The 24,559-nt window shown below is 36.2% G+C and overlaps 2 protein-coding genes across 4 annotated transcripts in view; one reads left to right on the forward strand and one right to left on the reverse strand.

Annotated features, from left to right (window-relative positions):
* NELL2 (neural EGFL like 2) overlaps positions 1 to 24,559 on the forward strand; it is a 381,417-nt gene that overhangs the window by 334,424 nt on the left and 22,434 nt on the right. For all 3 annotated transcript variants that reach the window (XM_035707259.2, XM_025477348.3, XM_049102609.1), the window contains one exon: positions 23,822 to 23,962. In XM_035707259.2, coding sequence (XP_035563152.1) covers positions 23,822 to 23,962 — 141 coding nt within the window. The remainder of the gene's footprint in view (positions 1 to 23,821; positions 23,963 to 24,559) is intronic.
* On the reverse strand, positions 7,581 to 8,711 carry LOC112678211 (heterogeneous nuclear ribonucleoprotein A1-like). The gene has a single exon (XM_025477350.3). It carries the CDS (start codon positions 8,709 to 8,711, stop codon positions 7,746 to 7,748), a length of 966 nt encoding a protein of 321 aa, XP_025333135.1. The 3' UTR covers positions 7,581 to 7,745.

Here is a 24,559-nt window from a genome sequence, read left to right on the forward strand (position 1 = left end):
ACCAGTTCTGCCTTGAGCTGCCCAACACCCCATGGGGACTGATCTGTTGAGTGCAATCAGTATTCAGGATTGTAGGGCTCCTCCCCCTGTGACATGGTTTCCCCATTCCTAAAAGGAGACTTCTCAGCCTGTGTTCCTAAACTGATACCCTTACAAAACTTCTGTTTCTTATTGTGAGGTTAAAATACTGTGTTTCTGTTAAGTACCCCCCACCATTTTCATGGCTTCTACAGTTCTCAGGCTCACAGTTTCCCTTTACACAAACTCCTCCACCTTTATTACTCCTCAATCTCTATAACTAATTTCCTAATTTCTGTTGCCAGTTTTGGCTCCATTTCTAGGGACAGTTTGTTAACTTCAAAACTTGGAAATTGCTCAGTTGTTGACAGTTATGCACCGTTAAATGATTAAAAACCACTTTCTGTCTATTGTATATACACATTAAGCTGAGAACACATATTACTTTTTATTATGCATTTTAATAGCTTAATTGAGTTAGAATTGATTAATAATAAACTGCATGTATTTAAAGGATAAAATTTGGTAAGTTTTTATGTATATTATACACCTGTGAAATCATCACCACAATCAGAATAGTGAGCACATCCATCACTCCCAAAATAATCTTGAGTGGAGCTAGCATGGATAAATTAGCTATGATGCTCAGGCTTTAGGTTCTAGAAGAAAACAATTGAATATCTCTGTGTGTTTGGAATAGTATGTGAGCACGTAGAATAATATGTGTTTGGAAATCAGCTTTCTCATTACTTTGGAACGCTAAACCCCTTTTATTCTTCCAATGTCCAATTCATTGCCTTCCATTGTTTTATTTTGTGATTTACTTTCTATAATAGGCTAGTTATTTTAACCATTGCAGTGTGTAAATCACTATAAATTTGGATTTTTTCCTTTGCATTATGCTTACATTAATGGTTGCTTCATTTAAAAAAATTCTTTTTAGAAGAAAGCACATTTTGTGTATTCACTGTGGTAGAAATTCTTGAGTGCATTTAATAAGGTTACCTGACTATGGATATGAAGCCAAACAACCAAACAACTATCAAAAACTAACAGAGTATTTTCTTGGAAATCTACCTTCTGGGGCGCCTGGGTGGTACAGTCAGTTAAGTGTTGCACTCTTGGTTTTAGCTATAGTCATGATCTTGGGTATATAGGATTGAGCTCTGTGTCAGACTCCCTGCTGGGCATCTGCTTGGGACTCTCTCTCCCTCCTCCTCTCCCCCTCCCACACAAATATATAAAATCTTTAAAATATGGATAAAAGGATGTAGTATATACCTACAATGGAATATTACTCAGCTGACAGAAAGTATGAATACCCACCAGTTACATAGATTTGGATGGAAATGGAGGATATTATGCTAAGTGAAGTAAGTCAATCAGAGAAAGACAATTATATGATTTCATTCGTAAGTGGAATATAAGAAGTAGTGCAGAAGATCATAGGGAAAGGAGGGAAAACTGAATGGGAAGAAATCAGAGAGAGAGAGACAAACCATGAGAGATTCTTAATCATAGGAAACAAACTGAGGGTTTCTGGAGGGGAGGTTGGGGGTAGATGGGGTAACTGGCTGATGGGCATTAAGGAGGGCATGTGATGTGATGAGCACTGGGTGTTATATGCAACTGATAAATTATTGAAAACCTCTGACAACCTACAGAATGGGAGAAGATATTTGCAAATGACATATCAGATAAAGGGCTAGTATCCAAGATCTACAAAGAACTTATTAAACTCAACAGCAGAGAAACAAGCAATCCAATCATGAAATGGGCAAAAGACATGAACAGAAATCCCACAGAGGAAGACATAGACATGGCCAACAAGCACATGAGAAAATGCTCTGCATCACTTGCCATCAGGGAAATACAAATCAAAACCACAAGGAGATACCACCTCACACCAGTGAGAATGGTGAAAATTAACAAGGCAGGAAACCACAGATGTTGGAGAGGATGTGGAGAAAGGGGAACCTTCCTGCACTGTTGGTGGGAATACGAACTGGTACAGCCAACTCTGGAAAACTGTGTGGAGGTTCCTCAAAGAGTTAAAAATAGACCTGCCCTATGACCCAGCAATTGCACTGCTGGGGATTTACCCCAGAGATACAGATGGAGTGAAACGTTGGAGCACCTGCACACCGATGTTTATAGCAGCAATGTCCACAATAGCCAAACTATGGAAGGAGCCTCGGTGTCCAACGAAAGATGAATGGATAAAGAAGATGTAGTCTGTGTATACAATGGAATATTACTCAGCCATTAGAAATAATGAATACCCACCATTTGCTTCAACATGGATGGAACTGGAAGGTATTATGCTGAGTGAAGTAAGTCAATTGGAGAAGGACAAACATATGGTCATATTCCTTTGGAGAATATAAAAAATAGTGAAAGAGATTAAAGGGGAAAGGAGAGAAAATGAGTGGGAAATATCAGAGAGGGAGACAGAACATGTGAGACTCCTAACTCTGGGAAATGAACAAGGGGTAGTGGAAGGGGAGGTAGGTGGGGGGATGAGGTGACAGGCACTTAGGGGGGCACTTGACAGGATGAGCACTGGCTGTTATATACTAAAAGTTGGCAAATCGAACTCCAATAAAAAATATTTTTAAAAAAACTACCTCTGAAACTAATGATGTACTATGTGTTGGCTATGTGTTTATAAACAGTAAAATTACATATATGTATATTATATATATATTTAGAAATTTGCCTTCCTAAGGCCAAAGGTTATATTAGGTCATGAGTCAACCTGGGAGATAGAGATGAAGAGATTCATTTATAGGAAATGTTCAACTATAACCAACCCTCCATGGCCCTCCATGGCCCCATCAAAATAGGGAGATAAATAAAATAGATAATAGAAGATGACCAACTAAACCCTCTGCAATGAGATCCCAAACTATAGGTCATGTTTTATGGTACATTTGAGATCCTTGGCCTATGGCAAAATAAAATTTGAAAGTCACAGCAATAATTTAAGACATTGAGAAAAATAACACTATTATCAATGTGGAGATTGGGGAATGGTTTCCTCAAAATGTAGGCACAAGTAACTGGCTCATTTTGTTCTTTTTTTTTTTTTCATGTTTTCATATCTTAATGTCATGTACCAAAAATCACTTTGTAAATGCCTTCCTTGTGGGGAATTCTATATAATATGAAGAGAGCTGTGAGTAATAATAGTAACTATTGGTAGGAGTCTTCTTTTTTAAATTAGGAAAAGGCAGTAATCACATATAAAATTTCAGAATAATTAGCTTCATTTGTAAAGGATCCCATAGTGGAAGAGTTCTGTGAAATTCTAGAAACACACTCAGACTAGAGAGAAAGTTTGGGTCAATCAGAGAAAATAATTGTGTAGAGGCTTTTGAGAAACCCTTCTAGAAGGTGATTATAGGACTTTAATTTCAGGATCATCTTTTAAAAGGACAGGGGGCACCTGGGTGGTGCAGTTGGTTAAGTGTAGAACTCCTGGTTTTGGCTCAGGTCATGGTCTCATGATCATGGATGGAGCGCTGCTTCTGGCTCTGCGCTCAGCATGGCAGCATGGAGTTGGCTGGAGATTCTCTCTCTCTCTCTCCCCCTCTCCTACCCCTCACCCACCCCTCTAAAATAAATAAATAATCTTAAAAAATTAAAAGGACAGGCTATAATGGATATTATTCATCTACTTCATAATGTTCAAGAATGAAGAGACATGTGGGAAAGCAAACCAAAATTGCCAATCTACCCATTTGATAAAATTAATCTTCTGGAAAATTTTATGTTTTTTTGTATCTGAAAATGTTATCAAATTACATGTAGTGAGCAAAATACTTAGTTAATATAGTTAAGGGATCAAAGGTAACTTTAAAAAATTGAATAGCTTTGCATTTCAGACTCACCACAGACCTTGTATTAAAAGCGATATCCAAAAGCTCTGCACTGTGAATCCCTGATTATCAGCAAACAGACCAGTCATTTTCTGGGGTCAGTCTCCTCAAAGTATAGGTGAAGATGCTTACATGTGTGATCTGTGTTTCCTGAGCCCCTTCAGGTTATGTGTTCAGGATAATTTCACTTTCTTTGTGGGGATTCTAAGAGACAGTATTCCCGGAGGGTGCATTGTCTTACTCAATCAAAAACTTTTGCTTCATTTGCTTGTTTTTTATCTGATGATTTTAACACAGTTGTTGTGGGCTTCTCCATTTCAAGTTGGGCATCAGGTCCTATCTATGTTACCTTCATAGATACCTTCTTCTGGATCATTCCCCAGACCTAGCATCATCTCTTCATCAAATCCCTTCCTGTTTTTCCAAACACTCTTATTCAATCCATCTGAGATTACCTTTTTGATTTTTTCAGACTTTGCTATTTATAAAGTGGGTGGCTCAATTTTCTCTGTGTGAGCTGGAGATGGATACTTGGCGAGGGAGAGAAGACCCATAGGAGAGGAAATAATTACTTTCCATTCAAAGAAAAAATGGAAAGTTAACTAAGAAGCACACATATTAATACATCAGGTTATACTCCTGCTACAGCAGTCTTTCTTGCTTTCTACATTATGAGCTTCTCAATGTCAGGTCCCATGTTCTCTCCATTCATGTATTTCCAAGATCTACTAAATAGCAAGTTCTCAAAGTGATAGCATGAATGAATATACTAATTAATATAAATATGGTCATATATGTCTTATGTATCTTACATATGCTTCTAGAAAAAAATAACATCCATATTCAGGGGAGACGAAATAAGAAAGCAGGGCAAATAATATATAGATTTCCCATACATATGAACTTGAAAGATATAGGTTTCAGGTAGTTTATATGGAGTATAGTATTGAATTAGGGGAATAATAGAGCCAAAATACATTATGACTTAATCACACTAGAAATTTATTTTTCACATACTGGTCTAAAGTGTTTCTGATTGACATGAGGTTTAGGGAATCAAATTCCTCCCTTTTGCCTCCCTTACCCCCTTACTCCACTTCCTAGGACCTTATTAACTGCCTCTAGCCAACAGAAGGGGAAGAAAGAGGGTGAGGCCAGCAATCCACTTCCTAAAGCATTGGCTGCTCATATGTCATTGGCTGAAACTCAGGTATTTTAGCTGTGTGCCAAGCAAGAAGAGGAAATAGATTCCTGTGAACTATTAGCAATCTCTGACATAAATAGCATTTTATAACTCTTTTTATTCTTATTCTTTCTAGGAATTTACTTTATTAGTAGGTTCTATGACTGTATTTCTTTTCAAAATAACAAGAACTTAAATATGTGGCTAGAAAAATTTACAGCAAATGAATTTATCAATTAATTTTCCCTGCCTATCTAATAAATTTCACTCTCCTTGTTGAGGAATTTCTCTTGCTCCGTTGGCATAGGAGATAGCAGAGCATAAAGAATTACAGAGGCCATCTCCATAGTTTAGGGAGAACATGCCATTAGGGTATAAATAAAGGTGATTTAACAAAGGTTTTTCTGTTTTTTTAATCACTTTCTATAGGAAATTAGAAGTATAGAGTGCTTAATTTTATAGTTGTGTGTTACAGCTATTTTTATGAGTTATATTTGAAATAGTTCCAATTAAAAAGCGGGACAAATTTAATAGTTGCAGTGTAGCTTTAAAATCTCAAATTTAAGTTTTGAAGCAGTTATTTTTAGCATAACTGAAAGAAAATCTTGGTTAATTGGTTAATAAAATTGGTTAATAATATTGATTAATTGATTAATAAAACGACAGCTAGCAGTATATGCCATATTCCTTAAATAGCCCCCAAAAACAAAACAAAACAAAACAAAAAAACCTGTGTAGCTGAATCTTTTAAGTCTGCCCCTGTGATGTTCTATAAGTCCAAAGATTCTTCTTGCTTTGTGCTGGTTACTGTGGACCTAACTTTAAAAGACCAACACTTAAGTTCCTGAGCCCATGACAGAACCATTTCCTTTGAAGAAAAACAATGGCTTAAGTAAGTTTATTTCATTAATGCTCTTTCCATTGTTTTGAAACACTCATATCTGAATTCAGATGCTCCCCACTCATGACTCAGTCCTGTCTTTTGAGGATGCATTTGTCAGAGATCAACAGATATTTTCTGAGGGCTACTGTACACCAGACTGTGTCCTACAAACAATGGGACTCGGAGATGAATAATGTAATATTCAGGCCCTCTGAGGACTCACATTTGGAAACGGCCTAAGTGCCCTTCAATGGGATGAATTGATAAAGAAGATGTGTTATGTACACAATGGAAAGTTATTTAGCCATGGGAAAGAAGGAAATCCTGCCATCTGTGACAATGTGGATGGACTAGAGAACCTTAGAGTGCTAAGTGAAATAAGTCAGACAGAGAAAGACAAATATAGTTTGATCTCACTTAGATGTGTAACCTAAAAAAGCTGAACTCACAAACAGAGTAGAATGGTGGTTACCAGGGTCAGAGAGTGAAGGAAATAGGAAGATGTTGATCAAAAGGTCACACTTCCAGTTATATGAGTAAGTTCGTGAGATCTATGTGCAGCATGGTGACCGTAGTTAACAGACCATAGCCTCTGCCTTCCCACCCCCAGACCAGCCATTCCCTAGCCCTGGAAATACATCACATGTGAGAAGTCCCAGCCTGCTGGTAAGGGACAGGAGGGAGTGAGGAGATGGGAGCCTTACAAGAACTGAGGCACTTGTAGGTCCTGCTCATCCTCCAGGTTCCCAGGGCAGAACTGGAACTGGGGCCCAGGCACAGCCACCGAGGCTGGGCCTGGGTCTCTCAGCCATTTGGATTTGTTTCCCTGTCCCTCTGTTTGCTTGTAAGTCTGTTAGTCTATTGCTGGGAAGCTCATTACTATGGGCCCTGGTACCTTCCCGGTCTGTCCGATACCATTAACCATAAACTGATCTCTTATTATAAAAAAAAAAAAAAAAAGTAGTATATATTGGAAAGTTGCTAAGAGCATACATCTTCAATGCTCTCACCAGAAAAAAAGAAATGGTAGATTTATGAAGTGATAGAGATGTTAGCTAATGCTATGGTGATAATCATTTTGCAATATATGAGTATGTCAAGTCAACAAATCTTTATCTTAAACTTGCACAATGTTATAAGTCAATTATTTCTCAATAAAGCTGTGCAGGTGGGCGGGGGGGGAGACTAACAGACACTCAACTGACTGTGGAAGTTTCAACAGCAATTGCAGCAGGAGAACTAGACCCCAGACAATTTGGCATGGCATTTTGGATAATAAGATCTGAGAAGAGCCTGATTTTGATGAGACAAAAATATTATTTTGATGAGTCAAAGTAAGGGAATGTGTGTTCCAGAAAGAAGGAGCCTTGTAAGGCAAAAGGATAGGCAGGAGAGTCTAATTCCTTTTTTTTTTTTTTTTTTCATCTTTTTTTTTTTTTTTCTAAAGACACATTTATTCAGCGTCATGATCAGACTATTACATTTAGCAATCAACAGCATGGGTGCAAAAAAAAAAAAATCTACATTAAAACACTTTGTTGGAATGCTTTACACTTTCCACAGAACAGAAACTAAATTAACCTGTTATACAATTGTCACAAATACAGTCCTCGAGTTTTTTGACCATACACATGAGTATTGTCTAAAACATGTCTTCTCTGTAGCAGCTAGGCCCTGCCACCACTGTGCTTGGCTGAGGTCTCAAATCTGTTGTAACCTGTAGCTTTCCTGTCACTTCTCTGGCTCTCCTCTCCTGCTAAGCTTTGTTTCCTGGCAGTAATTAAAACCTTCTGCCATTGCCATAGCTGCTGCTGCTCCTGGAACCACCATAGCCACCTTGGTTTCGTAGTTTGGCAAAGTATTGTCCTCCACCACCAAAGGGGCCAGAGCTTCTGCCTCCAAGATTTCCTCCTTTCATGGGTCCAAAATTTGAGGATTGGTTTTTGTAATAGCCAAAATCGTTATAGCTTCCGCCACCTCCAAAGTTGCTTCCATCATTACCAAATCCGTTATAGCCATCCCCACTGCTACCATATCCACCACCACCTCGACTGCCACTGAAGCCACCTCGACCACTGAAGTTCCCTCCATGACCAAAGTTGTCATTCCCACCAAAACCACCTCCACGACCACCACCAAAGTTTCCAGAACCACTTCGGCTTCTTTGGCTGGACGAAGCACTAGCCATCTCTTGCTTTGATAGGGCTTTCCTTACTTCATGGTCGTGGCCATTCACAGGATGGCATTTTTGAATGACAATCTTGTCTACAGAATCATGGTCATCAAATGTCACAAAAGCAAAACCTCTCTTTTTGCCACTGCCTCGGTCAGTCATGATCTCAATCACTTCAATTTTCTCATACTGTTCAAAAAAATAATCTTTTAGATGATGTTCTTCAGTGTCTTCTTTAATGCCACCAACAAAAATCTTTTTCATAGTTAAGTGGGCACCAGGTCTTTGAGAATCTTCTCGGGAGACAGCCCTCTTTGGTTCCACGACTCTTCCATCCATCTTGTGTGGCCTTGCATTCATGACTGCATCCACATCCTCCCTGGTGGCATATGTGGTGAACCCAAAGCCTCTGGAGTGCTTGGTGTTGGGGTCTCTCATTACCACACAGTCCATAAGCGCTCCCTGTTGCTCACAATGGCTCCTCAGACTCTCATCGGTTGTTTTGGAGCTCAAACCCTTGATGAAGAGCTTCCACAGCTGCTCAGGCTCTTTAGGAGACTCTGACTTAGACATGGCAGCAGTGGGAGGGGAGACGTGAACAATGCTTACTGTCCAGGGGCAGAAAGGAGAGTTTAATTCCTATGCAAGAGAGAGGGAAGGTCAGTTCAAGTCTCAGAACACCCCATCTGTGGAAGGAGTATGGTGGAAGATGAGGCTAGATGGCCTTGGTCATCTTTTTGAAACATTAATGTGAAGGATGCATATGAGCTCCTGTTCTAATCTCTTCTGCTTGTATCGATAAACTTCGTATCTATTGCATAAATATTTGTAAATTATAAAAACAATGTAGTTTAATTTTAGAAGATTTATAAAACGAAGGAATATACAAAATGAAAACAACTTGTAATATTTACGAGTTGAAGATAATTGCTGTCTTATTCATGAATGAAATACATGCTTACATATTGCAATATTTTATTTTTCACGTTGATCCTGCCTTTTCTACATGACATTTATCGTAAGCATTTTCTCATGTCATTAATGATTTTCAAAAACACTTAATAAGCTGTGTATCATTCCATTTTATGCATGTGCCGTAACTGATTGAATCACTCCCTCATCACTGTACATTTAGATCATTTTCTTTGCTCTAGCAGCACAATACTGAAATAATATAGATAAAGCTAGGCTTCTAATGCTTCACATTGTTGAAGATACCAGAAGGACAAACTTCTTACCCAGACTCTTTATGATGTTGGAGCTCGCCTCTCAACAGCAGCGGGATGAATTCCTGGGCAGTGTATCTGCCCTGGAACATTACAGGTAGCTTGTGGCAGCTGTGTTCATATAGAGTTTGGGGTTCTCCTATCCCTATAAATTTTAAGAATCTGTGTGTGTGTGTGTGTGTGTGTGTGTGTGTGTGTGTGTGTGTGTAAGTCATGATGTGATGGAAACTGGATAAAAAAGATAAAATACGTGGCACTTAGTAGCCAAACAACTGTCAGTTATTTTTGCTTTCCTACTCCCTTATATAAGATAATCAAAAAATGTGGATTAAAGGATTTTTTTCTTTTTAAAATACAGTATCCAAGTACAGAATTAGTCTGTGTCCATAAGATCAGACACTCAGGACCAGAGACCCTTTCATCTAGTTTTTGGCGTTGCCTTCGTGATAACACTGGATTGTATAATTAATTGAAATGATCATGGAGAAGTAAGTTGTTGAAGTAAACAAAAAATATAAATAGTCCGAACAGACTTGATTAAGTAACCTTCTATTGATAGGACCCAACGGTTGCCATCAGCCTATGTGGCTGAGGTTGTGGAGCACCATGAAAGAATCAGCCTGTCTTTTAAAAACCCATAGTGTTTCATTTCATTGTAATTGCAACGAGTTATTGGTTTGTTCAGTTGCTTTCTTTTTGGCAATTTTTTCCCTTCAATTATCCATGTGGGAGAGATGTGATGTTTTGTCACCGGCTGAGAAACCTGTGTCAGGCCGATGGGTGGTTAAGCAGAGATGGAAGCAGATGGTTATAAGGAAATGGTCTGAAAGTAGATAGTCTGTCAGAGACCTGACACTTGCTCAAAGCCAACAGAAGCCACCTATCAGCACATTTCATGGTTAGGACCCACTCAAAGGTGTATCCGAGGACTTCTTATTCAGATATATGGAAACTGTAGTGTTCCGTTTCTTTGATTATTGGCATCACTGAGCTCATTTGGCTCAAAGCAGAATTTCCTGTGATGTAATTTTGTCAGTTTGCAAATAAATGCAGACTATCTATTTTGACTGTCATCTTTACCATCCCTGACATACCATTCAAAGCTCATTTTCCTGAATAGCCAGTAAGTGAGTTCATCAAAATTCATAAAGCCTTTTTTAGCACTGTATTAATAATTAGAAAATGTACAGCAAATTATTACAGAAAGACTCTCTCTAGCCCTCTTGTTCCTACTGGATAGTTTGAGAAAAAAATCAGCTTCTTTCTTCTCCTTCTGGAAATAATCTTGAGGTAGATCAAGTAGGCAGTCTAATCTTTGCTATTAGAAAGTGGCTCGGGGAAGCATAGGAATTAAGACTTTCATGCTTTTTACCCCAATTAAGAGCAGTCTACTTATTATTGTAGAACCAGCAGATGCTTCACATTCATATTATTTTGGGGGCCTAACTATAATGTCATCTAATATATGAAAACTGCATTCCTATTTCAAAAGTAGGTACTTGATTACAGTATAATAAATGAATAAATGTCTTAAGTGATTTACTACTATTTGCAGGAATAAGTCTGGAAGTTTCTGCTCAGCCATGTTTACTCCAATGGCCTACTCTTCATTGATCAGAGTTTCAGAGTGAAGTAATGTCTCTCCTGAATTCACATATTTCTTCATCTGTAATACTCCTTTAGGCCTCATGATATCTACCTTTTATCTACCTTGTATCTACCTTTAGGCTTCATGATATCTACCTTGTTTGTGCTAATGCTGTCTCTTTTTTTTGTTAGACCATGAGCTCTTGGGTATATTCCCATAATATTACCATCTGTGTTTTATATGTTAGACTTTTGATATGATAGACATTTGATATGACAGACCAGTTGAATGAATGGATTAAAGTATTTCAGGTCTCATGTCCTACACATTAGCTACCTTGTAAAAAGGGATAGACCTGCAAAGATGTTTAAGCTTTAATAAAGGAGTTTTCACAGGTCATTTTTGTTAAATGCTTTGTTCAAGTTGTTGCTCATACATCTGAGGGAGTTTCAATGCTATGTTAAAGCATAAGTATTTATTCTTAAATATGCATCAAGAAGCCATTGCAGTGCTCCTCAGCATTGTTGACAGCCCTTTCTTTTCCCTTGACACTCTTGCCCTTAGTTTCTGTTAGACTTGTGATCTTCTCACCTCACTGCTAACAATTCCTCCTGGAGTTCCTCTTCCTTTTCTACCTCCCTTGTTTTCCCCCAAGATCTGCCCTTGGTTCTTTCTTGTCTCTCTCTAATCTCAACTTTAGTAGTTTCATGCAGCCAGTTCTGATTTTTGTAGCATCTTGTACAATCAGTTCTGATTATGCTCCCCTCGTGTCTCCAGCCCTGGTATCTTTTCCCAGAGCGTCTGTCTCATTTTTCTCTCCATCTAAATCTCATTCCTAGCAGAATTGCTATCCTATTATACTCAACATTTCTACAATGAAGCTTCTGAATATTCTGAATGTGTATTTTTTATGTATATGAACAAAAATAGACACATGGTTAAAAACTCAAACAACATAAAGCTTAGAATGAAAAGCAGTAAAGCAGTAGCTCCCTGACTCACTTTTTAGAAGGCTTTCTTAAAAGAAGTTCCTTCCCTGAACTGCAAAACCAGAAAATGCCCCCAAAGACAATCTTTTTCTATTTCCCAAAGATGGTACATGACTAGTATCATACCCGATATGCAGGAGAGAAGTTAATTTATGACCTACACAGGATGACTTAGGACAAGCGTAATTCTCTTATGAAGGTCCAGTTGAGACAAAATGCTAGGGGGGGACCATTTTTAATTTTAGTATATTTATACCGTGCTTTAATTAGTCAATTTTAGACATTACCAACAACTTTCTTGATATGACAGATGAAGATTTGCCTCCCATATACCACTTTCCCATATGCCTCTCATTCTCATGCAGGTTACCTTTTCCTTTTTTTTTTTTTTTTTTTTTGCAGGTTACTGTTTCTGCCTTCAGCAATATATATTTTCACCTTCATTTTTTGTTTTATCTACTCTAGATAGCATTTCTCGATTCTCCATTATGTAAAATAAAGATACTGCTTCTACTCTTTACCTCCATCTCCCAGCCTCTCTCTTCTGCTTTCTCCTACCTCCAGTCTTTTTTACATTATCAAGACTGATAAGTTCTATTCAGTAACCACATGAAATATCCTATGTGTTCACTAATTGATTAGGTCTAAAATTTGAAAATTCATACTATTTACATTATTGTGACCATGCAAATATTATTCACTAGAGAGACAAGTCGCATATGTATAATAATTCTCATCTTTAAAGCGTTTTGTTTTGTTTGTTTTTTCCTGAAGTTTCTAATTGACAATCATTTTCCTTTTATACTCTATCATAAATTCACTATTTAAAATTAACTCTCCATCATGTCTTCTGGCATATAGACTTCTGTATCAGTCTGCATTCAATCAGGAAGATGGAGCACAGTTATGAGAGGAGTTTGGGGAGTGAAGATCTGCAAGGCTGCAGTCTGAGGATTTGAGAAACCCTCATTTATTACTTCAGAATGACACATTAGAACTGGTGAAAGAAGCCAGAGCTCATAAGAATCACTGACACTGATTGCCATGACTTCCCCCAAATAATGGCTTCTTCCTCACTTCTCTCTGACAAATCTCAGGAGTTCCACTCCTGGTTAAACACAGAACTATACAGAGAAAGAGCTTCTGGGAAATGTAGTCCCCAGCCTTAGAAATAGAAAATGCTTGGTAACAGCATATATCCCCTACAGCTTTTTTCTAAAATACTTCCCTTCTAAAAACTTCCCTAAAAAAAAAAAAAAAAAAAAAAAATCTTCCCTAAATAAGAGATAGGATTAGAGCAAAGATATGACACAATCTGACAAATATTTTAATCGGATCATCTGGATGCTATGAATCCAGAATGAACTGACTGTAGAGGAGGAAAAATAGAATTAGGAATCATCATTAGGCTATTATATTAATTCAAGTGAGATATGATGGCGACATGGACTGGAATGGTAAGCATGAAGGTGGCTAGAAGTGGTGATTGGATTCTAGATATATTTTGAAGACATTGCCAATGTGATTTTTGGATAGATTTGGTAAGAGGAATAAGAGAAAGAGAAATTAAAAATAAATCTAAAGCTTTTTGCCTGAGTAATGGGATGGTGTTGCCATTTGATGAGGTAGGGAAGACTTCAAAAGGAGCAGTTTGATAATCAAGTAGAAACATTGAGTGAAAAACTGAATAATTGGGTGAGAAAACTAATAGGTTTGGAAGAGAAGAGAGTGAACTGAGAGAAAGTGTGAATGAGGTAATGTATTATTTTCCTAGGGCTGCTGTGCAAAAGTACCACAAACTGGGTGGCTTAAAATAACAGGAATTTGTTATTTTATAGCTTTCAGGACTCTAAGTCCAAAATCAAGGTATTATCAGGGCCATGATCCTTCTGAAGACTATGAGAATCCTTCTTGTCTCTTCCAGCTTTGGGTAGCCCCAAGGATTTTTTAGCTTGTGACTGTTTAACTGCAATTTCTGCCTCCATCTTCATATTGGCTTTTTGTACATGTGTTTCTCTGTGTCTTCTTTTCTGAAAAGGGCACCAGTCATTGGATACAGAACCCACCCTAAATCCAAGATGATTTTATATCAGGATCCTTACCTAATTATATCTGCAGAGACTCTATTTCCAAATAAGGTCAAATTCTGAGTTCCAAATGGACGTAAATTTGGGGGGATCATTATTCAACACACTACAGGTAGTTTTCAGTGTATTGATAGTGGTTTGGCAATTTAAAGCTCTAGTACTAGATGAAACGATTAGGAAGGTAGTAGAGAGAAAAGAAAAGACTAAAGAATAGATCCCTGGGAACTCATACTTTTGGATTTTGAGATGATAAAATCTGCAAAGAAGCCGAAGATATAAAGGCCAGTGATGTAAAAACAACTAAAAAATGGTATGTTTTTGCAAAATGATGAAAGTATTTCAAGGAGAGAGGGATAAACTACTGGTAGGTCTTTCTCTGCCTTGATTTAAACCTTTATAAAATAAGTAAATAAATAAACCTTTATAAAATATTTTTAAAAAAATACTGCATGGACATAGATTTTCTAAATGAATTATATGTCATAAAATATTTTATTCTGCTTTCATAATATTTGAAAGTTGTGCTGAGTATAGACTTCTAGGGTCAAAATAAGTATTTCACTGTGCTATAGCATGCAGTGCTACACATGAGTAAAATGATGCTAGACTAATTCTCATCCCTTTGTATGTAACCTATTATTTCTCTCTGGAAGATATTAAGATTTGTATTTTATACGTATTGTGAAATTTTACAGTGTGTGTTTAGATGTGAATCTTTGCTTTGTTCATTTGCAAGGCAGTGCTGCATATGGAGTAAGAGTTTGATCTCTGTATCTAGGGTGTTTGGGTTCAAATCCCAGTTTTGTTCTTCAATAGTCTTGGGGAAATTACTTAAATTCCCTTAAAAATTGCTTGCCTACATTATTTCTCTTTAAAATAGGGAACACAAAAAAATAAATAAATAAATAAATAAAATAAAATAAAATAAAATAGGGAACAGTAATATTTCTACTTTGTGGGACAACTGTCAGCACTAAATGAATATATATATATATGCATATTTTTTTCATATATATATATATGAAAATTGCAAGGAATGGTGGCTCCTACATAGTAAGCCATCAATAAGTATTGACTATCAGGTCAGTTTTCATTATTAGGGACCTTGGTATGGGGGCCTTTTAATCTGAAGTCTCTACAGTGAAGAGTTTTTATTGTTGTTTTTAAAGATATTTTTCTCCCATTGACTTTTCTATTTTCTTGGTATGAATTTTGTCTTTAATCAGAAGCTGGACTTTTTAGGTTGGTGCTCTTTGCTTTTTTCTATTATATTTTTCATCTATTTTCTATATGTTATACTTTTCAAGATACTACTTCTATTTGATCTTCCAAGCCTTATATTACATTTTGAAATTTCTCAGCTATTGTATTTTTAATTTCCAAGAACTCTTCTTTATTCTCTGAATATTCCTTTTTAAATAATACTATGTCATTTTCTTATGGATAAAATATTCTATCAAATCTATTTGAAGATATTAGTAAGAAAGGTTTTAAGGTCTGTTATATAAGTTATTTCTATTTCCTTCAGGGTCAGTTTTTCTGATGGTATAGCTTGGTTATTAGATTATTCAAATAAGCAAGTGAATGTTACATATTTTTCTTAAGTCTTTGTTGTCTCTTGATTTCACATTAATGTTTAAGAGTGAATAAATAGAAAAACTGATTTTGAGCTCTGATATGAAAGATAAGGTTGTTGACTGGCAAACTTACAATAAGTAAGCTAAAAGAGAGCCAGGTTTTGGGTGGGGGGGTTTATATGTATAATTTGAGATCTTTAAACACCGAAATGAAGAAACTTTGTTCCAAAGGATGATAACTCTTATCTTAGCTGCCCCATTTCATCCAGTTTATCTATTTTTTTTAAAGAAGAACCATCTAGTAAATTGAACACCAATAAAAAACAAATTAAAAAAATAAAATAAAACAGATACTAAACAATATATCCTTTAGAAATGCATCAATAAATAAAAATTTAAAAAAAAAGTAAAAAAAAAAATAAAGAAGAACCATCTATTCTGGCTTTAGGGGTAAATGCTTTTTTTCAGCAGTCTGCTGAAGGTGGGAAGAGGTAGATGGATTGATTATTCACCAGTAGACTTTTAATTAAACCAGTTACTTTCAACTCCATGTCTCACATTAGCTTTACATGGTATTTCACGTATCCTTAGAATTCTTCAGGGAAGATTACTGCCCTCATCACCTGTAGCACCTCATTATTATGTATATCTTCTAAGCTGTGGCTTCCTTTGCTCTGACTATACCATTTCAACTATATTCTGTTTTCCAAGGAAAAACAAAACCTTTGAATTCTGAATTTTCTTTTCTACTGATGGTGTTTTTCCTTTTGTCTTTGTTAATATAATCATCACGTTGTACACTTTAAATGTCTTACAATTTTATTTGTCTGTTATATCTCAATAAAATTGGAAAAAATAAAGTTGTTTTTTTTTAAAAGAAAGGTTAAAAATATATATTTAGGAATAAATCCTGGCAAAATAGTGTAAGACATCCTTTCAGAAAATGACAGGCTATAAAACTATAAAAATTATTAGAGAAAGAGGAAATATATCATGCACCTGAATTAAAAGATTTAATCATGTACAGATGTCAGACCAATCTATAGAATTAATGCAGACTTCCCCCTCCCTCATTTTTTTGTTTTGTTTTGGTGAGAAATTCACAAAGTGATAGGCGAAAAGCTCAAAGGATCAAGATACCTTTGAAAAGCGGGGGGGGGTGCTTTCTCCAGGAGTGAAGTAATATTTCTAAAGCAAGTTTAGAAACCTTATCCCACCCCATCCCCCCCCCAAAAAACACCTTATGATAGTTGCTATCAAGGCAAAACACAAGGAACACATGACATGGGAGAAAGTACAAAAAACAATGAGCACTAGGAGATCTAACAGGCTTTGGAGTCAAGGAAGGCTTTCTCAAAGGAAATTAATTTCAATATGAGACAGAGACAAGCCAGAAATAGTTAACTGGATAAGGCAATGAGAAACAGAGAGGAGCATTTTAGGCAGTAGGGACAGCATAGACAAAGACTATGATGGAATAAAAGAAACGCTAAAATACTAAAACCTCAGGAACCACAAGAAAAATAAGTTGTTTTGATCTTCTTCCTTTGTATGGTATGTCCCTGGACATGTGTAATGTCCGGGCCAGTCTTATATCAACACAGGGACTATGAGAGGGCCTTGTACACTGACTGAAGATAAGCGTTTGAGAAAAAAATGCTTTCTTATCCCTATTTCCCCTGTTTTTTTCCCTAAAGTTTTTTATTACCTTTTTTCCTAGATCATGATAAAAAAAGGATACTGCCCTTAGTTTTACCCTGTCCCATCTGTCCAACATAGAAGTGCTACCGTGTTCCTCCCAAAGTATGCCTTAGATCTATCACATCATCCAATGTTAAAGACTCTTCAGTGGCTCCTGATTGTCCACAGAAGAAAAGACATTCTCTGATCTAAACCCTCATTGCAAAACTGTATTTTCCTCTCCTCCTTTCCAAGTAATCAAATGACATAAGCAAGCATGCTCTATAAACCCTGAAGGGTTATTTCAGCTATGGAGGTGGAATTTATACATATTAATAGCCTGTATAAGCCAGGTACCACTCCTGTGAGGCCTTGCATAGTTAATGGTAGAAAACAGCAAACTATTAACAGAGAGAATTATTTCTCATTCAAAACCAAAATACTCAGAGAGATTTGGCAAGATCTTCAAAGTTACATAGCTAATAAGCCAAAGAGCTGGAATTCACTCACATTAAGGTACACACTGAGATATTTCAAAGCAGAAGCTGTTTCTGCAAGTGTTGGTCTTGAAAGGCAGTTGGCAGTTGAGAGGGTTTGGGTCTATTGCATGAGCTTGGGTGATGTATTTGTTCTCCCTGCTTCTTTGTGACATAGGGATAAGAATATCTCTCATGGTTGTAGTGAGGACTAAATGATACGATGACATCGTTATGTGTTTTGTATTTGTATTATGCTTTTCTTAAGAGCAGTCATTAACTTCCTAATTATGAACTCTAAAGTAATGAAAATAATTTTCACTAAATCTGCAATGTTATCGCCCAACTTGTGAAGAGGATTTTATGATTTTCAAAGCTTATTTACATATGTTGGCCTATTTTTTTTAATGAATATGGAAAAAAATCAGTCATGAAATTTTGGACTGTATTTTTTTATCGAGTTCTGGTGTAGTTATTAAAAATAATGTAACGCTCAAAAGAGTTTGCATTCCTTGAACATTCACATCTAAATGTTAAAAGCAGACTCCCCAGAAGCTCAACAAAAGGCAGAGGGAAATGACCTTGTGATTTAAAAAAAAATGCTGCAGATAATCTAGAAAACAAATAATCCACATGTGGGTAATCAAGAGTTGATTAATTGTTTTCAGGGTGTTTAATTGCCTGCTGTTTATCAATATAATTTAAGTACCAGTACACAGGACAGTGATATAAATAGTCCAAGTACTATTTTTTATGAGAAATGATGTCAGGTTTTTATTAATGATAAAGAGGATGAAAGAACTCTCATTATTTGACTTTGCCATTAAACATAGTGTGCTCATTTTAAAGAACTGGATTTTCTTCTGTAGAGAGTAGCAACTAATCAGTTTCCTCTTAGCTTAAAAGTGATTAAGGTTAAAGTGATTAGGTTCCAACACATTAGGAACTGTTTTGGGTGTGGATTATTCTAGACATTTGCATGTTTTTTTATTCTTAGTTATGTAGTTATGGTAGAAATCACTTTTACCATATATGAGAATGAAGTTGCTTATCAAGTGTCTCATTCTGTAGCTATATTTAATTTTACATGGAGATAATTTGTCATTGTCTGAAGTGACCCTTAAATGCTGATGGCAACAGCCATTTTCAGTTGAAACCAGTGGTCCGTGGGACATTGTATAAGGAATCCATTCTTGTGTTGTCATACCTGAGGGAGACAAGGAAAACAAGACACTGACATATGTGAGCTTTTTTTGTTTTTGTTTTTGTTTTTTTTGTATCTTTTCCTTTCTTATTTTTCTGCTTGTTGGTTTGTTTTTAATGATTGCCTCAAAACATATGTGCTTTCTAGAAAATCTATCCTCAACAGTGCCTTCCACTTTTATTATCCAAGTCAATTTTGATCCCCGGGGTATGACTACTGTTCATGACCGCTGTTGGGTGGCTAAATATTATTTGGAGTTTGATTCTCTATGCTCTGGGATGGCATTTTAATATCATCACTAGATGACTCTTCTAATGTTGCTACTGAGAAAGTTTTAGTTGTCCCTAGGCAACAGGAAACTAGTTCCTTTCTAAGACAGAATATGTAATGAAACCATAGTTTTTCATAAAATGTCTTTTTAGTTTTCCATAAAATGTACCTACAGAGTACAGAATTAAGGGCTTTATAATCAAAACTAAATAATTTGAGCTTATACATCCTGTACTAATCTTTTTGAATACTTTTATTCAGTTCAGAAAGTAATTTGTTCAGACATAACAGTTCTCAATTGGAATGAAATAATAACATTTTTTTTCTCTTTTAGGTCTGATGTTCCCTGTGTATCTAACTCAATTAGATAATGTGAATTTTGGGTTTTAACTGACCAAAAGAAAATAGCCAAGAAATTAATTCTTTGAATTTTTGTCTTTACTGTTTTCTGATATTATACTATGTAAAGCACAATATGTGCATATTTGAAAATGCACTCAATATGTGTGTCATTTATATAACTCATAGTAATATTCAAATTTGTGTATAGAGAAAATATACTTCTTAATATGGATCAGATTTCATTTGTTCACTTACTAAATATTTACTGAATAACTAAGAACATATATACCATCAAATAGCTTACAGATGAGGCTGTTTGTTTTAGCTTTGGCTTTAATTAGAACCATGAGCCAAATAAACATGCCTTCTGGTGGGAAATGCACACTTGGGTGATTCAAGCACACTCATTTTCTACTGACTTTCACCAAGCAGAAAAGTTTGCATATACAAATCAAAACAAGCAAGAACGTGAAAGTATCAAATGAAGCACTATATATTATCTGGCTAGTTTTTCTTCACTATCCTCAATAATAGCATGTATATAATTTTAGGAATGACATGAGCATCCTAAATATTTTATAAATTATGTCATATTTAAATTACTTGAGTTATTTCACTACATGAGGAAATACTCAGCAAATCCTTCTGAAATGTGAATATGGAGCACTTATTTGTATGGAACAAAATACAGTATTTTGGTGTTTCCAAAACTTTAGTCATTTTTTATACTAACTTCATAATTGTTGTTATATTTATATAATGTTTATACCAGTATTCCCTTAATATTATTTCTGTAATCTCTCTCACTTTTTAAATTTAAATATAATTTCACTACTGTACTATCCCTTAATATTATTTCTGTAATCTCTCTCACTTGTTAAATTTAAATATAATTTCACTACTGTACTATTAGTATCACTTGCTATAAATGGAAATAATTCAGAAATATAAATACATGGCCATTAAAATATAGTTGTATCACCTAAATAACATCCCACTGGTGGCAGATATATGACATGTGGGGAAACACTTCCTATATGATTGCAGATTCAGATTTTTATAAATTCTCTTAAAACACAATTTAGATATATATTAAACTCAGCGAGGGCAGAAATTACTTATGGTTTGTGCATCTTTGTTTCCCTACTACTTAGTACTTGGCACATAACAGGTATTCAATAGAAAATTGAATGGCAAATTAATGAGTTGGTGCATATATTTGCATATTCCTCCTCTAAAGTTAAAATAATTAAATAATAAAAACAGAAAGTGAAAATACATTTTAAAAAAGAAAACACCTTTTATCCAGTCTTTGTTTGTATCCACAGTCTTCAAAACACAAATAATATAATTCAGAGCATTCTTATTAAACTTTAGTGAGCATGTTTATATCTCAGGGAAGGGTGCTACAATATAAGAGAGAACTGGTGTGAGGCAATAAGGAGTGGGCCTAGCAACTGGGAAGAATGAGTAGAGAAAGTAAATGAGAAGTAAAAATTGAAATATGTATCTGTGTCATGAGATACGAGCTAACCCCACAACTGTGTTCGGGCAATAAAAAAGGACTATATTAAAGGCTAAGTATACATGCAAAAGTTGTTTCAGTGGAGAAGGCCTGTTCCATTAATAGTTATTTGCAAATCACCAACACTAATGATCAGATTCTTCTAAAACGAGATAGTCTGCAACATCCCCCCTCATGGCCTTTCTTCCAATAAACTCAATTCTAAAGCTTAAATTCCAACCTGTTTTCTTTTGTCCATGCACTTAAGAAATGACATAATCAATTTTCTGCATCATTTGGGTTGGAAGAAAGACTGTATTAGGCTGAAATGAGCATAGCATTTTAGCCCCATTTATAATCAGAGATTCATCATTTAGGGAGGGACCTGAAATACAAATAGGCTGTTCCATAAAGCCTAGGAGGCCTCAGTAAATGGAAGCAATCCACATCAGCTATTTGTCAAGAAGTCAATGGTTAGCTGATTTTACCACTAACAATTATTTTGGCAGTAGGAATTACTGACAGTAGGAACTAACTCTTCAGAAGAGGAACTATAGATGCAAAAACATTCTTAATTCAGAAATACTGTTAAAATTTTGCAATTATATATATATATATATATATATATATATATATATATATGCCTATTACCTAATCTAAGAGAATTGTTTGCACCTTATTTTAGTGAAGGGACTCTGAGTTTATCAAGAAGTAAATGAGTGATGGCTTATTTCTCTCAAAAAAAAAAAAACAGTATATTTATTTGTTCAAAAAATTGTCTCTTCCAAAATTGAATATAGAAAAGGGAAATTTAAAAAGAAAATGAGCGATGCCTGGGTGGCTCAGTGGTTGAGCATCTGCCTTTGGCTAAGGGGTGGTCCTGGAAACCCAGGATCGAGTGCCACATCAGGCTCCCCTCAAAGAGCCTACTTCTCCTTCTGCCAGTGTCTCTCCCTCTGTCTCTGTCTCTCATGAACAAATAAATAAAATCTTCAAAAAAATAAAAAGAAAGAGAAAATGAAAGGAATATGTATTTCCAAGATTTGGGAGTTAAAGGAGACTGAAGTAGGAAGGAAGTACATTGTGTGGAACTGAAGTGAACTGTCTTCAGCTGCGATAGGACTCCAAACAACAAGACTTCCCTTCAACACGAGGGACATCGTCATGCCTGGTCACTGCACCAGAGACTGTCATGCAGGTGTGGGAAGCATATAAGAAAGGGCTATCCTACATTGGCGAGTGAAATCTTCAGTCATGGCATAGGACTGTCAAGATGGAAGTAGGGTTCATGTGAATATTTTTGGCAGCTGTGATGATGGGGTGCCATCTTATCATTCATCAGGGTATGAGTCAATCAGAGCACCCAGAAACCCAGAAGGTATCTGAGAAGAAGGGGGCACTCTATAAGTCAACTCCAGAAAATATTTTTTCCTCTATGAGCAAAGGAAGAGACTTGGATTGGCGTTCGATATTCTCCTCATTAACAGACTGAATGAATAAACCCATAGTATCAGATAAGACTTTTAAATGGCAGCGTGCAAAAATCTGACCCAAACAGGAGAATAAAGGGCTTTCATTCTTTGGGAGAAGCAATTAAGCCATTGGAGGAAATATGTGAGACTGAAGTTATATAGCTCTGTTTACTTTTTTTAAGGTTTTATTTATTTATTCATGAGAATACACAGAGAGGAGAGAGAGAGAGAGAGGCAGAGACACAGAGGGAGAAGCAGTCTCCATGGAGGGAGCCCGATGTGGGACTCGATCCCAGGTCTCCGGGATCACATCCTGGGCTGAAGGCGGTGCTAATCCACTGAGCCACCAGGGCTGCCCCAGCTCTCTTTGTTTAGACAATTTTCCCAATTTCAATCTACCTCTGCTTTGATGAAGGAACACACACCTGAAAGTCAGGCAACCGTGGACTTTTAGGTGACCTTGATTAAATTCCATAATTTCCTTTTGCCTCATCTTTCTTTCCTATGCTCATTACACTATCTGGCAAGATTTTTTTTTTTGGGGGGGGTTGAATAAGGTAATATATGTGAAACCCATTAAAAAGTGACATAAATGGTATATTATTCTTGAAAGCATGAAGCATGTTGCTTTTGCTACTGGAGATGAATGATATTTTAGTGAGGATAGTAGGTTTTGCTTATAGTAATTAAAAGACCCTAAAATCCCAATGGCTAAAAGCAAAAAGGTTATTTCTTGCTCATACTCTGCCCCTCCCAACTGGGAGAGGAATGTGCCCCCCATTACCCTTACTCAGGAACTCAGGCTGATCTTTATTTAGAGCCCCTGGAGAATGCTGGTCATTGTGATGGGGAAGGGTGCATGTGAACCACAGGCTGCATTCTAAAGTCTCTGCCCCGAAGTGACACATGACACTTCCTAATTGGCTCCATGCATTCACATCCCAATCCTAGCTTGTGTCTAAGAGAAGAGCTAGAAACATATGGTGAGCAGCTCTAATGACTCTCATAGATTGTTTCATTTTTTTTCCATTTTGGATGACTTCTTGAACAGAGAAGCCAACTAGATATTTCTCCTGTTACTCATACCACTACCTGCTTTCTATATGGCTTTCAACAACCAAGCGGACTTTCTGGAGTTTGTGTTTTCTCAGTTTTAAGGATTTGCTGGCACTAAAATATCCAGTAGCTGTCTAGCAGAATATTTTAGTTTTAGGTAGAGAAAAGCAGTAATTGTGTAACATCCCATTTTTGTTCTCTTTGCCAAACAGACATTGACGAGTGCTCTGATGGCTTTGTTCAGTGTGACAGTCGGGCTAACTGCATTAACCTGCCTGGATGGTACCACTGTGAGTGCAGAGATGGCTACCATGACAATGGGATGTTTTCACCAAGTGGAGAATCTTGTGAAGGTCAGTACAAAGAGAAGAACTAGAGTTTAAGAACACTTTTTGAACTTGAGGAATATATGGTAAGGTGTAAATAACAGACATCAATCTATTGTTTAAGTTACTGGTAATTTTTGCTGTGTTTATACAGTGATGATTGGAAAACTGTTAAAATATAACCTTTGTTTGCTAATTCTGATAATTAACTGATTTTCAGATATTTAAAACTTGTGACACTAAACGAGTTTTCAACGGGTATTTGCAACTGTTGAAGTGTATTTTTAGAATGAATAAACCCATAGTATCAGAGAAGATTTTTAAATGGCAACATGCAAAAATCTGACCCCAAAAGAGTTAGAAAAAATAGATGAGGAAAGCAAGATAGAAGGAAAATAGAGGGAGAGGAAATATGATAATGATATGGCCAAGGATAATATTCACAATACACACTACTCTGGGCTATTCCTAACCTATCACTTAGCTGGCAAAGTTAGAGCTGTTTAGGGAATGTTCAGTGTTGGATACAGAAAATATAATCCCTGCTGCAGAAGAGATTTCAATCTAATAGGAGTGGGAAATTCAATCAGATTATATTCAATTATATATCATTAATTTTGAATT

The sequence above is a fragment of the Canis lupus genome, chromosome 27 (assembly GCF_003254725.2).
Source record: "Canis lupus dingo isolate Sandy chromosome 27, ASM325472v2, whole genome shotgun sequence".
Taxonomy (NCBI): Eukaryota; Metazoa; Chordata; class Mammalia; order Carnivora; family Canidae; genus Canis; species Canis lupus.

Bases quoted from the DNA above. Each gene is read 5' to 3' on its own strand.
- LOC112678211 (XM_025477350.3), bottom strand. From the start codon at position 8,711: ATGTCTAAGTCAGAGTCTCCTAAAGAGCCTGAGCAGCTGTGGAAGCTC.